The sequence below is a fragment of the Urocampus carinirostris genome, chromosome 5 (assembly GCF_059441175.1).
Source record: "Urocampus carinirostris isolate Australia breed hairy pipefish chromosome 5, RoL_Ucar_1.0, whole genome shotgun sequence".
Classification (NCBI taxonomy): domain Eukaryota; kingdom Metazoa; phylum Chordata; class Actinopteri; order Syngnathiformes; family Syngnathidae; genus Urocampus; species Urocampus carinirostris.
This window is the reverse complement of record NC_142353.1, coordinates 31702628-31720361: the sequence shown is the minus strand read 5'-3', so window position 1 is coordinate 31720361 and position 17734 is coordinate 31702628. Positions and strand designations below refer to the sequence as shown.

General features: G+C 41.2%; 1 protein-coding gene across 1 annotated transcript in view; it reads right to left on the bottom strand.

Annotated features, from left to right (window-relative positions):
* LOC148366049 (uncharacterized) overlaps positions 1–14839 on the bottom strand; it is a 153000-nt gene extending 138161 nt beyond the window's left edge. The window contains exons 1-3 of the mRNA XM_088334992.1: positions 14461–14839; positions 6796–6854; positions 1244–3405 (exon numbers count right to left, since the gene is read on the bottom strand). Coding sequence (XP_088191118.1) covers positions 1244–3405; positions 6796–6854; positions 14461–14507 — 2268 coding nt within the window. The 5' untranslated portion in view covers positions 14508–14839. The remainder of the gene's footprint in view (positions 1–1243; positions 3406–6795; positions 6855–14460) is intronic.
* Between the last annotated feature and the right edge of the window lie 2895 nt (positions 14840–17734).

The following is a 17734-nucleotide window of genomic DNA, read 5'->3' as shown; positions in this document are numbered from 1 at the left end:
AGGCCTGATCAAAACCCTTAGCAGACCTGATTCAGCCTGTGGGCGGCATGTTTGACACCCCTAGTCTACGCTATGAGTCAGTCACAAGAATGTGGCAGTTTAGCGTCAGTCTCCAAAGCAGGAGATAGACACAACTTTTTATTAGAGGGCCTATTTCTAGCAAATTCTGAAATTTGCTCTGCTTCCACACATTCAGAAGTAACTATTGAACACTAAACTGAAGCTAAAGAAGCTTCACATTTTATTTGGGAAACAACAACACACAGCAGTCCGTGTTAACAAAACCTCGAAACCAAAGAATGTAAATTAGACCCGGGATAAAGAACCCCGCCTTGTGACGTTTTTCACTTAACAGTTTTTTTTGACCAAAAAGTACAAACCTTGCAATGTTAGTGTGCACGGGCACAGCTTCATGGAAAAGCAGATATGTTATTGGCTGAACTCCCTCCCACAATGCCTTTCTGTCCTCATCCAGTTCAGAACTGTGGTGGTTGGCGATAAAAGAGTTTATGGTTTTCTGTATTAATTCACTATGGGTGGCTTGCAATGATGATAAATGGAGAAGCATAAACAAGATAACTATGGAAAAGAATCTTGTGACTGTCAAAATATATCAAGAAACCGAGTGATTCACTACACTCGCTAAACTGCATGGCTGTAACAGATCGATGATTGGGACTTTTATAAAAATAAGGAGGCGATTCGAGCAAGGAAATCTTTTAAGGGCATAACTATTCTCGAACGTGGGTGTCAGCTCCTCCTCCACCATGGCATCCACCCGCTACTTCACTCTACCAGCCCAATTCACATCACACACTTTATTTTTCCCTTGAGAGGGCTAATATTTTTTCTGTCCTAAACAACTACATTTCACATAAGGACTCCTTACAATATACTATTTGGCTTTTTAAATCTTTTTACCTGGGGTACGCATTACTAAAGGTTTCTATCCCCACTAAAAGGCATTTTTACTTTGTGATCCCCACCTCAGACCGGATTCATGTTGTATCACGGGGGACTACTGTTTATATTATCCACGTCAGCAGGATTTAAGCCACAAGCTCGTTCCTGCGTACGAACAAGACCTTAAGTCGTATTAGAGATTAGCCCACAAGCAAACGGCAGCCAAGAGTTATGAAATAATATAATTAATCATAATCGCTTGTTAAACAAATACTATTCTGACAGAGCTGTACCAAGAACTTCTCCTCCCACTTTTGAAAGAATGATTTATTGTTCTTACCGGAGGTCCTGGTTCTCCCTTCAGACCCGGTGGTCCAGCCAACAGTGAGACGAGGGTCGGCTCCAAGTCGAACGTTTGGAAGCCGTCTACGGCTGCGGGAGTGACGGAAATAACCGATGAATCGGTGACCGTGGGAACAGGTTCTATGGATAGTTGTTGGTTCTGGAAATTGCTTGTGTTCTCTGGTTGTCTCGTTGTGCTCGGGAAATCCGTGGTTGTGTCCGTAACAAGGGATTGGTTCTCCGTTTTGGCTGCAAGAGTGACAGGGATAACCGATGAATCTGTGACTTTGGGAACAGGTTCTGTGGATAGTTGTTGGTTCTGGAGAGTGTAGGATTTTGGGGCCTGTGTGGGATTACTTGTGTTCTGAAGTCTGTTCTCTGGTGGTCTCATTGTTCTCAGGATATCCGTGCTTGTTTCCGTAACAAGAGATAGGTCCTCTGTTTTGGCAGCAGGAGGGACAGTGATAACCGATGAATCCGTGACTTTGGTAACAGGTTCTGTGGTTAGTTGTTGGTTCTGGAAGGTGTAGGATCTTAGGACCTGTGTGGGATTGCTTGTGTTCTGAAGTGTGTTCTCTGGTGGTCTCGTTGTTCTCAGGAAATCCGTAGTTGTTTCCGTAACAAGAGGTCGGTCCTCTGTATTGGCAGCAGGAGGGACAGTGATAACCGTTGAATCCGTGACTTTGGTAACAGGTTCTGTGGTTAGTTGTTGGTTTTGGAAGGTGTAGGATCTTAGGGCCTGTGTGGGATTGCTTGTGTTCTGAAGTGTGTTCTCTGGTGGTCTCGTTGTTTTTAGGAAATCCGTAGTTGTTTCCGTAAAAAGAGATCGGTCCTCTGTATTGGCAGCAGGAGGGACAGTGATAACCGATGAATCCGTGACTTTGGTAATAGGTTCTGTGGTTAGTTGTTGGTTCTGGAGAGTGTAGGATCTTGGGGCCTGTGTGGGATTGCCTGTGTTCCGAAGTTTGTTCTCTGGTTGTTTCAATGTGCTCGGGAGATCCGTGGTTATTTCCGTAACAAAGGATTGGTTCTTTTTTTTGGCTGCAGGAGTGATGACGGATGAATCTATGACTTTGGGAACAGGTTCTGTGGATGGTTGTTGGTTCTTTAGAGTGTAAGATATTGGGGCCTGTGTGGGATCGCTTGTGTTCTGAAGTCTGTTCTCTGGTGGTTTCATTGTGCTCAGGAAGTCCGTGATTCTTTCTGAAACAAGGGTTTGGACCTCTCTGTCGTTTACGTTTGAGCTTGTTGGCAAGGATAATTCCTTTCTTGGTGGAACCGGACTGGTCCAGGGAGATTCAGTCGGAGTTTGAGTAGGTTTCTCTGAGACGGGATGGTCCACTTGATTAAAAACAACAGCAGGTTCAGGAGTCCAATAGGATTTATTCCCAATTGGCGAACGATTACTTGGAACAAAAATAGATCCATCAGCTGGAAATGAAGTTGCGTTCGGGGTACTGTGGGATACCTCTGTAAAAGCTGGTACTGTTGAGTGTGTTATATTTGAAACAAAATAAATTAAAGGTAGTAAGGGTGCGAAAACAGGCCGATACGTGTCGGCTTCTCTGCAATGTTTCTTAATATAACTACAATAGTGCTGAGCTGCCTCCGCTGACGGATATATATCGAACTGGCAGATTCCGCCTTCGAACGGCACGGCATTGTGGTCCTTTTTCCCGAGTAGGAACACACCCTCCGGATCAAACCGTTCCAATTTTCTGGGTCGAAAATCCCCTTGAAGGGTTTTGTTCCCGCAAGAAGTGTGCAAGGACACATGGTGACCTCGTACCTCCAAGGCCAGATGATGCCAACGTCCGTCGTGGACCTCATAGTCAAACGCAACAGAATTCCTACGGCCGGCGTAAACGAGGACCTTGCCCGGTTTGAACTGAACACCCAGCTGAACTCTCCCTTTCTTGGACACGACGGAGAACAGAAAAACGCTGTTGATGCGGTGAAGGGACAGACTGAGAATCAGGGAGAGATTGGTGGCCGTGTAAGAAGCCGGGATGACGGTACCCACGGGCCACTGGATGCGGGCCCTAGAGGTGAGGATAACACCTGACTTGAATGGGATGACTCCATCCGGGGTGGATCGGGCGTTCCACGATGTCGATGCCCTTTGCCCGGAGAGACTCAGCTGCTGCAGAATATCGACATCTTCGAAACAGACAGACACAAGAAGTCAGCAACTTGAGACCACAGACAACAGAAGGAAAACTAGCAAGGTTTGGTTTTTCTCTGGATTCATGTATCAAACATGCCCAAAACTTGACATCACGTTACATTTTGCTGAGTTTTCGGCAATGCAAAGAAAATTTTTTGGGGGAATGAACTGACTAATGTATTATTGCAAAGGTTGTACGGCCTACAAACGTCATTTGTTTTTACAACAATTCTTTCACAAGATTTCCATTTCTTTTTTTCCCTGGTATCTTTTGTCGGATAATACGAACATTTTGGAGGGCTTATTTAGTCGGTTGCACGATACACAACTGTATTTAATCACATTTTTAGTGGAAGTACAATGTAGGCAACAAGATTGACTAGGTATAATTGGAAATTATTTGAATGCAACACAAACTTTTTCTTCTTTTTCCCTGTTTTTTCTATATATTTTTTTTATTCCTTTAAATCTCATTGTGATTATTTTTTCCTAGCTGTTACCTTTTTCTTTTTGTTCTCTATTTACTATTTTTTCCTTTGTTTCTTTTTTTCTTTTTTTTCTGGCTTTTTTCTGAATTTTTCCTTCTTTTTCTCTTCCTTTTGTTTCTTTTTTTCTCAGCTTTTCACTACTTTTTCATTTTGATATTTTTTTCTTTTTTGTTGTATTCCCCCTTCCTTTAAGTCATTTTGTGCATAATTTTACATAATATTTGGTCATATAGTGATGAAAGAAGCAAAAATAACCTGAAAAGCCGTTTAGGACCCAAAAGAGCCGGTTCCTTTTAGTGAGCCGAGCCGAAGAAGCCGGTTCTCAAAAAAAACTCTGCTGACTTTACTCAACTTCGTTCTACTTCGACCTTGACTTCCAAATACCGCATTTAGAACACAACGTCAGGGGAACCCTTGTATTTTTACCTTTACGCACTGTAACTTTGACTTAATTCGCTTCTTAATTATCAATTTCGAGCCCTGATTTTTGTGAGCTGGCTAGATTTTCTTGTGCGCTGAGAATGTGCAGCCAATGCACGATTGCGCACGCGCGCAGCCTAGAGGGAACATTGCCTACAATACACAAAATTTCTGTGAAGAACTCCCTTCAAACCAACCCGAAGTCTCCACAGTCAAGCAACATAACGAACAGAAGTGAAATTCATCAATCAGTACTGTATTCATAACGCTGACATAAAAAAAAAAGAAAACTGGACAGCCCCCGCAATGAACCATCAGACTACGGCACTGTCAAACAAAGGGGCTGTGTTTCGCTTCAAGAGGTCGGAAAATCACCCGGGGCCAATCAGCTCATCTCGGATCCTGTACGCTAATCGGCTCAGTACGCGCGGTGGCGAAACTCCCGGCTTATACAAAGAAGTAAAATATGCATGGGTTTTCTCTCCAGAAAGGTGGCGGGGGTGCTTTAAAAAATAAATTCAGAGCTGCGCAGAAGAGAAATGTAGGGAAACCCTGCACCGTCACTGTGCACAGAAGTTAAGATCCTGATACCAAAGAGACAGCCAACACATTAAAAATAGATCGCTTAAAGACACTCACAAGAATCAGTCTTGCACATTTCAAACAAAAGTACAGATTGGAATTGTTAATATTCAAGTAAATGTAGTCTCTTATCAGAGGATTCCCTGAAAACTGAAACAGAGGGTCCGGGACATCCAATAGAAAAATGTACAATAACGCGCAACGGCTCCATCCATCCACCCATCCATCCATTATCTGCACCGCTTATCCTCAGTAGCGTCGCGGGGGTGCTGGAGCCCATCCCAGCCTTCTTCGGGCAGTGGGCAGGGGACACCCTGAACTGGTTGCCAGCCAGTCGCAGGGCACACAGGGACAGACATTTCGCTCGCTCATTCACACCCGGGGACAATTTCGATCGGCCAATTAACCTGACATTCATGTTTTTGGAATGTGGGAGGAAACCAGAGTAACTGGAGGAAACCCACGCATTCACAAGGAGAACATGCAAACTCCACACAGGAGGTTCGATCTCATGACCTCAAAACTGTGCCGTACACGCGCAAACCCACTGCTACGCCGTGCTTCCCGGCAATGGCTCCATTGTACCAAAATCAATGAGTCCTGGCTTCTGTGTTTAGCAACGGTATGTCATGCATGTCACACCTAGGCCTTCAGTGATGATGCGGGGCGGCAGTAGGTCAGAAGGTGACACGCTCGTCTTGGGATCAAAAGGTCATAAGTCCGATTCCCGACGCCTCCGTGTTGTATGTCAAAGTGTCCTTGGGCAAGACACTGAATCCCGAATGCTTCAATAAGCAGGTAGTTGCCTTGCATGGCTGACGCCGCTATCAATATGTGAGTGTGTGTATGAATGGGTTAGTGTGAAGTACATTGTAAAGAGATGTTGGACAAGGAAATAAAGAAAGGAAGGAAGAGAGAGAGAGAGAGAACGTGAGAAACAAAAGAGATAAGAAAAATAGTGAGAGATGGGGAAAAGAGAGAGAAATAAATAAATCCAAAGAGAAATAGAAGGAGAGAAAAGAGGAGAGAAATAGAGGTTAGAAAGAGAGACGAGGAAAACAAGAGTGAGAAAACAGAGACAATGACGAAAGGAAGAGAGAGCAAAAGAAGGTAAAAAGACACAGAGAGAGACAAAGAGCCACAAAGAAAGAGAAAAAGAGACAGGAGTGAAGGAGAGAGAGACTTTAGCGTCTTTGTGAAAGGCACTTGGCTTTAGCGACATCAAGTGGACATATTTCAACCTACAGCTCGTTTTTCTCTTGCGCTTCCCTCAGCGTTGTCTCGCTGTTTGGCACCCCTGTATTAGGCTGCTTGAGATGGAAAATTTTGTTCAAACACACCAGACAAAAATGATTCAAATTCTGTGGTCTAAAACCGTTCTGTTTGAATTTTGAGTTGTTCGACTACCAAGGTACCACTGTTTATAGTATATACATTACATACTGTACTAAAGCTTAGGAGTCATGTACAAGAACAAACTGTAAACAGCAAGTGAGAACATGAGAACATGAGACTGCAGTAGCTAAGTAAGTAGAGCGGTTATCTCGGGACCAAAGAGGTCGCGGGACTCGATTACCAGCTCCTCAAATGTCGACGTGCCCTTGGGCAAGACACTGAACTCCTAATGCCTCCGCTATCCAGGTAGGCGCCTTGCATGGCTGACTCTGCTATCGGTGTGTGAATGGGAAAAGTGTGAAGTGTATTGTAAAAGCTCTTTGGAGGTCCTCAGAGACTGGTAAAGCGCTATATAAATGTAGTCCATGATTCTTAATCATATTTAATGATTTATTTTTGTTGTCCCTTAGTCACATGTAGACAATTCATTCAAATTGCTCCAATAAACCCAAGACCCAAATATTGAACCGCATTCCATTCCCAAGTCAAAATACTCACGTTGGGTCAGTGTAAGGGAGCAGGTACAGCAAAGAACAGTCCAGAGAATCAGGACTTTCCTAGGAGACACATGAAAAAATACAAATTAATACAGAACCTTCATTCATACATAGTAGCAGTGTCTGAAGTTACGCCTGCCCGGGGGCCAAGGGTGTGCATCTTTTACGTCGGGCGTACAACTTTTTTTCAAGATTTTTCCTTCAAATCAAACGTTTGCTTTAGATAGATAGATAGATACTTTATTCATTCCCGTAGGGAAATTCACACTTCCAGCAGTATCGTTTTGTTGTTTATAAACAGATTAACAGGATGGCCTCGGGGTGCTGTGTTATAGTTTAGCAACAGCGGAGTGGATTACGTAGCATGCTAGTCCAAAAGTTCGACATCCCTCCAGCAAATGGAAATCTTTGTGCCCAGGGTTACACCACCTCGTGTTCACAAAGATAGCGAGTCCACCTCCTCTCCGCTTCCGCCAGGCGTTTGTGTCTCTGTCAGTTCTGAAGCCTGGTAGCCGGGTAGCTCCACGTTAGCGTCCAGGACGCTAGACATGAGCCACGTTTCCGTAAAACACATCAAACTGCACTCCCTATACGCTTTGATGTTTTTCACCAGCACAGTCAGTTCGTCTGTCTTATTTGGTAGAGAATTCACATTTACCATGATTACGGACAGTACCGGTGGCTTATAATGCCGCGAGCCGCTGAGCCTTCACCTTAGCTCTGGCTATGTAGCCACGATGGGGCCTCTTCAACACGCCGGCACGAGAATTCTTCAGGGCAATTAGTTGATTCCTCGAATGAACGCATTTTTGTGTGTTAAAACCTATAACGATAGGATAAAAAGTAATCCAAACTGTAGTTGTCAAGCTGGACAAAAAACACCGAAGATAGAAGCAGAAGCAGCTTTACTCCGATTTCGAAATCTTCGTTCGGTTTGGAAATTTCGGAATTTCGGTTCGTTTGGCAATTTGCATACTCTGCAGCCAATCAGAAGCCAGACTTTCCTGAGCATTTGAATATCAGTATCCAAAGTACACGCACAGAGAACACAAGAAAAATGGAGAAGTGGTTAGGAATCAAGCCGAAACCTCAGCCCCAGAAGAAAGATTCAAAAGAAGATAACAAAATTTCTGACGCTACAAAACGTAAACCTACATTAAAAGCATCGTGGAAAGAGGAGTTCACGTGGCTTGTAGCAGACGATGCAACGTGTTGTTCTGTTATAAATTCTGATCATCAATCCTTAATATTTTGCAACAATGTTTTTTTTTTGCTATGAGTCGTCCCATTGTATTTCAAGTTGTGAAAATGGGGGCAGGCAACTTTACAGAGTTCTCTGCCCTGGTGTCCGGTAACTTTTCCGCATTAGTTTCAGACACTGATAGTATTTGTGAAATTTGTTGTAATCCTAGCAGAGGATCTATAATCTGTACTCAACTCGGTATAGTATAGTGAATTACCAGGCTCCAATGGGTTAGGGTTAGAGTTAAAGGGTTAGAGTTAGGGTTAGGGTCAGCCGTAATATTTGATACATAAAACACGGCGCTTCATTTTAATGCTCATTATTTAAATCAAAGTGTTTTTTGTGTTTGTTGTCTTATCTGGACGGATTTGATCCCTGCTTACCCCCAGAGGTTCAGTTTTCTCAGGTGGTCCCTAATCTAACCACGAACCCATCTTGACCCCGCTTAGCTTTTGAGCTCAAATGAGATCAGGTGGCCTCCGGAGTCGTGGTTTGAATATTCAAAAGTCAATCTCTAGTGTCCTCCACGTTTTAGTAGTTACTGGTTTTCATCCAGATTGCTTCTGTTGGCCTCCTGGAATGTGATTCTAGATCATAAAACCGCAAGATTCTTGAGATCTTTCTTTTTGAAATAATTTCCTTTAGAAAACCGGGAGTTACCTCTCCCTGGGTCACATTCTCCAGCCAGTCCAGGGAAATCCTGAGGCATCCGACAACCAAACCAGAGACTTGGTCCCTTGAGTGTCTGTGGGTCTTCCCCAAGATCTCATCCCAGTGGAATGTACATGAATCACCTCTCTGGGGACTCGGCTCTAGGACTCATTGCATAGCTACTCTGTCAGTGTCCACTAGGCAGGCATCCGGAGAACCCAGACAAACATAAATGATACTTTTTGTCTGAACCTGTTAACCTCAGATAAAATCAGGGTCTTAAAGAACTATTTTCAGTAATCCCTCACTGCAACACGCTTCACTTTTCCGTCACTTCACTGATTTGCATCGTGCGCTGCATTCTGATTGGTTAAACAGTCTCTCCGCTTCTTATCTACATGTGCCTCAATAATAATTATATATAGCACAGCCATATCCCCCTAGTGGGAGGTGGCTAGAGTCATTTCTGACTCTTTTTGGGAGATTGATTTAGAGGAGGGGATTCCCAGCCCCCTCGCTCAACCCAACTGAGGTGTTGGGAGTCATTGGGTGACCAAACCCCCCCAATTCCAACCCCTAATGCTGAACGCCAAGCAGGGAGGCAACGGGTACCAATGTTTAAGTCTTAGGTATTACTCGGCCGAGGCTTGAACCACAACCTCCTAGTCTCGGGGCGGGCGCCATACCCCAAGGCCACCGAGCTCAATAATAATAGGGTTTGAAATCTACTGATACATAAAATCACACGCCAAAAAAGGCCGACATGGGTTATTTGGTTTCATTGTATAATAAAGTATTTAATTATTGTAAATACTGTATTCTTGTAGTGTATTTATTAGCTATGGGTCCCAAAGTTTGGAATGATGCTAAAGGGAAAAGCAAAAACATGATAACCAAAGAAAAGAAGTCTTTTTTTATAAAGAAATATAATGATGGCGCACAAATTGCTACTGCGGCTAACATAGCCATAAAAAACAGATGATTGGCCAATTATTATCGATAAAGAGGCGATTTACACTCAGCCGCACCTTAATACAACTAATCCACAGAATATAGTACAAAGACTTTTCCTTTTATGTATGTATTTTTGTTTTTGTTTTAATTGTATCCTTGCTTTAAACCACTCTTATCAACATTCTGCTCAGGGGTTGTCAATACATTTATTTGCATTTATATGTAAAAGACAATAAGGACAATCCTGAATCTTGAATCTTAAAGCAACAGTCTTATAAGGGCACAATAAGTGGAAGTCTTGAAAGTGGTTACATTTTTAATCTTAAATCTCCCCCCTCTTACTCCTGCATCCACCCTCTACTCAACTGTACCAGCTAGAGCAGACCTAGAAACTCCGGTCCTCAAACGGTGCATGTTCTGCCTGATCTTTGTGGTTTCTCCGCTCCAATTTAGCTATGCTTGCGAACTGATAAATTGTATCACCTGAGTTGAAGATGGGAAACTTCGAAAATCATGCAGGATCGGAGTACCCAGGTTTGAGCTAGAGTCACAACACCCCAAAAGTAGATACAATTTTATTTTCAAGCCGTATTTGTATTTATTTTTGTTATTTATAAATAGGCCCGTATTCTACTCTTAAAGTAGTTTTCTTCTATCATAATGTGTTATTTGAATGTTTTTATCTGGGATACCGGAGGTTCAGAGATAATTACCATAGGTTTCTATCCCCCGCCTATAATTTCACTTTGCGATCCACCTCAGTGCGGATTGATGTTGCTTTATAGTTCTCCTATTCTGGATGTTAGGCTGCATTCACACTTCCTCTGAGCGCTCTCCCCTTAACCCTCGTGATTACCATTTATTAGACAATAACCCCCTGAAAGTTGGATTAGATCTGGTGAATCCGACCGGATTTTACTAAGACAATGATAAGACCAGCTGTGAATCAAAATATGGGGGATTCCTGAAAATTCAGCTAGTGCATACGGACTGCCCCTGAGGAGATGTTTTTTTATGAGCAACAGACTTCTTCATATTCTTTAGAAATGATGTCCACACATCCATTAAAACTAATTCACACCGAAAGTGAATTGCAGACTAAAATCGGTCTGGAAACAGACTAGGAGCTGTGAACCACAACAAAGTTCATTTGGGGATGGATCTAGAATGCCTCGAAAATGGGGTGGTTTTAAATGTATGGACAGAACCTGGTTTGTTAAGAGTGTAGCAAACATTCCATGTGTGAAAACAGAAAACCAGTCCAAGAGAACCTTAATCCTGAGCTACTGTACTTGAGAACCAGAGGAAAAAATAATACAGTAGACCCCCGGGATGTGGCGTCCCCTATCTTACGTATGAAATAAGATTTTTTTTTTTCCCACTACAAACTATTTCACGTGCCCAAAATCATCAAATTCAAACATCAAATGCTGGTCTAATGTTGCTCTTGGTTTGAGTCCCGGCAACATTAACATGCTGATATGCTATTGGCTGAACTACCTCCCACAATGCTTTTAGCTCTTCAGTCAATTCAGAATCTAATTTTCTATGTTGAAACTTTGCGATTCCAACATACAATACTGTAATCCCTTGTTTATCGTGGTTTACAGGGACCAGAATCCTCTACAAAAAAATAGTAGTAGTCCCCTCTCCTTATTTTTAACATACACTCTGTTCTCCCTGTTGCAGCAATAGTTGACGGGGGATAATGGATAATAGATCAAGGCCACACGGGTGCTCAGCCCCGGCTCTCCGCAGTATGCCTGATTACGGCGGCCTAAACACTCCAAAATGCATTCCGATGGCCATTTCTCTCAGTAATAGGTGACAGGGGATAATGGATCAGGGCCACAATGGCACACCTCCCAACAAAAGTGCCTTCCGCTCGCAGCAATATGTAATTGAGGATAAGGGATCACGGTCGCATGAGTGCAGTTAATTTTAGCAGAAATAACGGATACATAGGAGCTGCCAGGCCCAAAAGTTTGCTTTGCTGGTCCCCTCTCACAGCAATACAGTATGTGATGGAGGATAATCGTTCACAGAATATTTTTCAACGCGCGATACACTGAGGCCACAAAGTACCAAGCACAAGATAGCGAGGGATCACAGTACTATATTTTTTGGTACCATATTTATTAGCCATGGGTCCCAAGGCTTCAGTGATGCTAAAGGGAGAAGCAAAAACATGATATGCATGGAACAAATCTTTTATTAATTAAAAAAATATAAAGAAGGCTCATAAATGGACTTAACCACTCAACAAATTGGGACTATTTTATAAGAATAAAGAGGCGATTTGCGCAAAGGAATCCTCTAAACGCATGACCATCCTCAAAAAGGATGTTCTAAAACCACTTTTATTTTTAATGAGTTGTCTTCTTTTCCCCGCTGCATCCACCCGCTACTCTACTTTACCAGCTTGAGAGATGTCATTTTATCTTTAAATGTATATATATTTACACTGTTATGTAATCATCTGCATATATACATATGTAGTATTTACTATATCCTATTTTTTTATTTTAATGGTTTTATCAGGGGTTCTGAGTTAATTACAATAGGTTTTGATCCCCCCGCTATAAATTCACACCTTAGAATGGATTAATGTCGGATCCCGGGGGTTTCGTATGTACCAAATTGCTCCATCATCTTCGTTGTCGACAGACAAAGAGCTCATATGTTTTTCCCACTGTTTTACAATCCCGGTAGTGTGGTTACATACGGCTCGTAATACAGGAAGTTTTTACGTTTGTGGCTTTTCCCACAGAGCGGTCAAACCACTACTGACATTAAATCCTGCTCTGGACTCTCTTGCTAAAGAAAAGTGGGTGTGCGCACAAGTGTACACTGAATATGATGCAACATTTTGATTTCATTTTTTTTGTGTTGGGGCTCAACCAATGAGCAGAAGCGTGGGAGGGGAAATGAGGATGCTTTTTTGTCCTCTCATACATTTTTTTAAACCGGAATCCCATTTATGGTGTTTTGAATTCCGTTTTTTGAGGGAACCGAATCTTTCGGCCGGGCTCACTAAAAAGAGCCGGATCTTTCGAATCCGAAACGGCTCTTCGGAATGTTTTGTTTTTATCACAGAAATATCACAGAAAGTACATAATTTAAAAAGTATAATATTGAAGATGCCCTGTGATCACAGTAATGTATGTTTTGGTACCATATTTATCAGCCTTGGGTCCCAAGGCTTGCAGTGATGATAAAGAGAGAAGCAAAAACATGATAACCATGGAACCGAAGATTTTTGATAGAAAAACTGGCGACCAGTTCAGGGTGGCTGAAGATGGCAGGGATGGGCTCCAGTACCCCCGTGACCCTAATGAGTGTTAGCAGTGCAAAAATGGATGGATATAGGATGAATGGATGAATAATGTAGAATATCATTCGATTTAATCTAAATGATCTGAATGAGAAATTCAAAAGCAAATGGATTACAAGAACAATTTCACAAATATTCAAGTCAGTAATCCTGCCAAAGACGCTGAAGCATATCTTGGGTACCAGTCAAATCGTTCACATGATCCACATGCTTTTTTTTTTTTACAGATTTGGAAGAATAAATATTATGATCTTCAACATGCACTTTCTGTGCTATCAACATCTCAAGGAATATTATGTGTTGAAACATTCTGAATATTAACAATAATCATCAAACATGATGCACCTAATTGATTAGTTTTGAAAATGTATGGATCTGCTAAATAATAATAATCTTTAATTGTTTCGATATTCAGTGAACTATTACCAAATATAAACTTTCAATTTGTTTACACTAAGCAGAAAACAAATAGATTACTACTCATCCATCAGTCAAAGTGCTAAAAAGAGAGAGAGACCAAGGATAAAAAGAGAAACAGAGAAAAGAGAGAAAGAAAGAGGGAGACAGACAGGAAGAGAAAGAGACAGAAAGAGAGAGCGAAATAGAAACAGAAAGAGAGAGCGAGAAAGGAAGAGGGAGACTGACAGGAAGAGAATGGGGCAAAGAGAGAGATAAGAGGGAAAGAAAATAGATCAGGATAGACAGAGAAAGAAAAGGAGAAAGAGAGAGTAAAAGAGAGAGAAAGAGAAAAATAGAAAGATAGAAAGGGAAGGAGAAAGAGAGAGAGAAATAGAGAAAGATATAGAGGTAAAGAGAAAAAGAGAGCGAAAAAAAGAGAAAGAGAAAGAAAGAGGGAGACAGACAGGAAGAGAAAGAGATACAAAAAAGAGAGCAAAAGAGAAACAGAAAGAGAGACAGAGAAAGAAAGAGGGAGACTGACAGGAAGAGAATGAGCAAAAGAGAAAGATAAGAGGGAGAGAGAAAAGGAGAAAGATAGAGAGGAAAAGGGAAAAGAGAGAGAAAGAGACAGAGAAAAAGAGAAGGACAGAAAGTGAAGGATAAAATAGAGAGAGGGAGAGAGAGAAAGAGAGAGAGGTAAAAAGAAGAAAGAGAGCAAAAAAAGAGAGAAAAAGAGGAAAAGAGAGAGAGGGAAAGGAGAAAGAGAGCGCAAGAGAGAGGGAGAAAGAAAAGAACTGAGTTAAAAGGAGAGAGAGAAAAGAAAGATAGAGAGAGGGAGGGGGTTAGAGAGCGAGAGAGCCTTTCGAACGGAGCCTGTTCTCCATCGTTCACTTCATAGATCTGGTTCACAGAGCCGTTCCGACCGCCAACGACCCATCACTGGACTTTAAAAATACGTATTATTCCTTATTACAATTTTTTTTTAAAAAAATAATATTTTTATTGTGATATTAATCCTAAAAATGATGAGAAGAAACGTAGTAGAAGTAGAATGAAAACGCAAAGAAGAGGCGGAAGTAACTTACCCCCCGGCTCCTTTGAGTTGGGAGTGCGGGGCATTGTCGTGCTCCATAGCGGTTACTTCATTCTTCCTTGGGGGGCTTCATTCCTCTCCGGATCAGGCAAAAGAGCTGCTTCCATCCCGAGTTCAGATCAATAAAAACAAAAACTAAATAAAGTATGTCAAGTTTGCATGGCTGTCATGCTCTTCCACCTGCGCAAAAATCCTCCGCGTGTGTTTTAGTCCAGGCCGGCTTTTATGGCGTGTGTTGAGCGTGCAAACTTCGCAAAAATGAAAGTTTGTGGAGTGAGTGAAGGAGGCGAGGAGAATGGAGAATGGTGGGGGAAGAACGGAGGGGGGATATCGGTTTTGCCTCCCCCTGTCGCGCTGCAGTAGGGACTTACTTGCTTGAAGGTGTGTCCTCCTTTCTCGTGAAGGCAGCGTGGCTTCTACTTTTATTTTGAAGGGGTGCAAGGGCGGGATATCACTTCTGTCTGTTTATTTTATTTCAAGTAAAGTTCATGACTGATATAAACAGGGTCGTGTAGGGTTACTTTAACTTGATTACTTTCAATGACTTTTGGATTACTCCAATACCAAATATGCTAATAAAAGACAATAAAAACTAAATATGAATGAAATGATGACTCACAACACGTGGTAAGCTTTCTCTCCTGGCTTTGATCTCCGGCAAAACTAACATCAAATGCGACAGAAACAAAATGAAAATAAATCCAAACAGCTTGCCAACATCATTTTTGCCGTTCCATGTGTTCCGTTACTCCCCAAGCCTGCAAAAATTTTTGTAATTTTATTCATATTTAGTTTCTTTTGTCTTTTATTAGCATATTTGGTACAGGAGTAATCCAAAAGTAATTGAAAGTAATCAAGTTAAAGTAACCCTACCCAACCCTGGATATAAAGTTGCATGGGAAGAGGGATAACTATTTTTGTGTGTGTTTTATTACATGTTGTATGTTGTTTCTTTGTTTTTTTCTGCTTTGTGTTTTTTTCCATCATGTTTTTGGGTTTGTTTACATTGTTTGTGTTATGTGGGTTTTTTTTTTCAGTTTTTGTTTTTTTTCCTCTTTGGCGCTTCATTTTGTTCTATGTTTTCTTGTGTTTTTGGAGTTTAGTTTTGTGGTTGTTTAGTACTTTAGTTCTTGTTTTGTATTTTGTGTTTTGTTTTGTCTCTGTCCCGTTTTGTTGTGTAAATATAAACGGTCTGCATTTATAAAGCGCTTTTCGAGTCTATGAAGACCTCCAAAAGCGCTCTACAATGTGCTTCACGCTTACCCATTCACACACACACTCACACACCAATAGGGAGTCAGCCATGCAAGGCGCCTGCCTGCTTATTGTGGGCATTAGGGATTCAGTGTCTTGCCCAAGGACACTTCGACATATAACACGGAGGAGCCGGGAATCAAACCTGAGACCTCTTGATCCCAAGACGAGCGTTCTACCTCCTGAGCTAATGCCATCCCAGACAGTTATTTGTTATTGGAATTTTATTGCTTTAGAGGAAAAAATGTTTTTTTTCCCCCATCGACTCTCTCACATGTCGATCCAACATCTCCATCTTTAAAGAACCAGTGTGTAATGTTTGACCACTAGATGGCACTGGATTGTCCGATGGGAACAAAAACTAGTGCCACGGAGCATAGCGTAGCAGCAAGTTGCCCGGCAAACATGGTGGCACCCTGAAATACAAATTTCTTGACCTATGATTTTTTTAATAGAAATTAATAAGTTCAAATATTTTTTCCTATCAAATCCAAAGTATTTTTTTATTGAATAAACGTTTTTTTTTAACCACTAGGAGGCAAAAAATATCACACACTGTCTCTTTAAAAATGTTTTGGTAATTGTTCTGTGGGTACATGTTTTTCATTTTGTGAGTTATTTGTTGTTGTTTTTCGTGATTTGTTTGTCTTGTTTCGTGACTTTTTGTGTTTTGTCTTTTAAGTCATGTTTGATTTGTCTTTTTGATGTTTTGAATTTGGTTGGATGTCTTGTTTGTGTGTTATTTTGTGTATTGCTGTGTTGTTTTGTTTTGTGACTTGTTTCTCTTTTGCCTTGTGAAGGATATTATACATTTTATAAAAGGACATTATAAAATTGACTACAAAGTAAGTACATGTACACAGTTTGATGCAGTAAAGATTCACTGATTGTTTTTCTTCAAGGTACATTAGAAGGCTAGGCTGTCTGGAATGCATCAGAGGTATTTTGAGAACAGAACTCCTGTGAGTGCTGACGGGAGAAGGCCGGACGCATAAGGACAAATATCGCGACGTCCTTCGGCGAGGAGTTGGTGATGCTGGCACCTGGCCCGCCCGAGTAGTCAGCAGGCCCATGGGAGGATCTGGCATGCCAGCTAGTGAAAAGACGTGGGCAGAAGAACTTTAGAAGATCGAGATCGAGGGACAATCAAAATGGAGGCTCAATGAAGCCTCGAGCGACAATAATTTGGCCAATTCGATGGAATTCACCTAGTTAAATACTTAAAGAAAATAAATCTGGACCCGTGTGGAAATGCCAGTCTCTTGCCCATATTTTCCTGAAAAGAAACGAGCATGCATTGTTGGGTGAATGAAGGTTATGTTTGGTTAATGGAGTCAGATAACTAATTCGTACAATTTGGTAAACGCTACTATTTTAATAGTTTAATTCCCAACACTTGTTTTGTTATTTGTGTAAAGTGTTTTTTCTTTTTCCATGTGGTCTTTCTTTTTTGTCTTGAGTTTTTTTGTGTTTTTTCCATTTTTTTTTGTATTCCCATTTTGTGTATTGATGTGTTGCTTGTCTTTTGTTCTGTGTCTTGCTTAGTCTGGTTTGCGTCTCTTCTCTTGTTTTGTGATTAATTGTGTGCATTGTTGTGTTGTTTCTGTTTTAGTCTGTGTTGTGTCTTTTTTTGTGTGTCCTGTTATTTGTTTTGTTTTGTCTTTTATTTTCTGTACTGCCCTGAGTTTGTATTTTGTTTTGTGTCTTAAGTATTTTTTGGTCTGTTCTGTGTTTTTCCTGTTTTGTTTTTTTGTCTTGTTTTTTTTCTTGTTTGGCATTTTAAGTCTTGTTTTGATTAGTCTTTTTCCTGTATTGTGTTTTGTTATGGCTTTGTGTTTGGTTTTGTGTCCTGTTCAGTATTTTATGTCTTGTTCTGTGTTTTTCATGTTTTTTTTTTTTTTGTCTTGTTTTGTTTCTTGTTTGGCATTTCAAGTCTTGTTTTGATTGGTATTTTACCTGTTTTGAGTTTTGTTATGGCTTTGTGTTTTGTTTTGTGTCCTGGTCAGTATTTT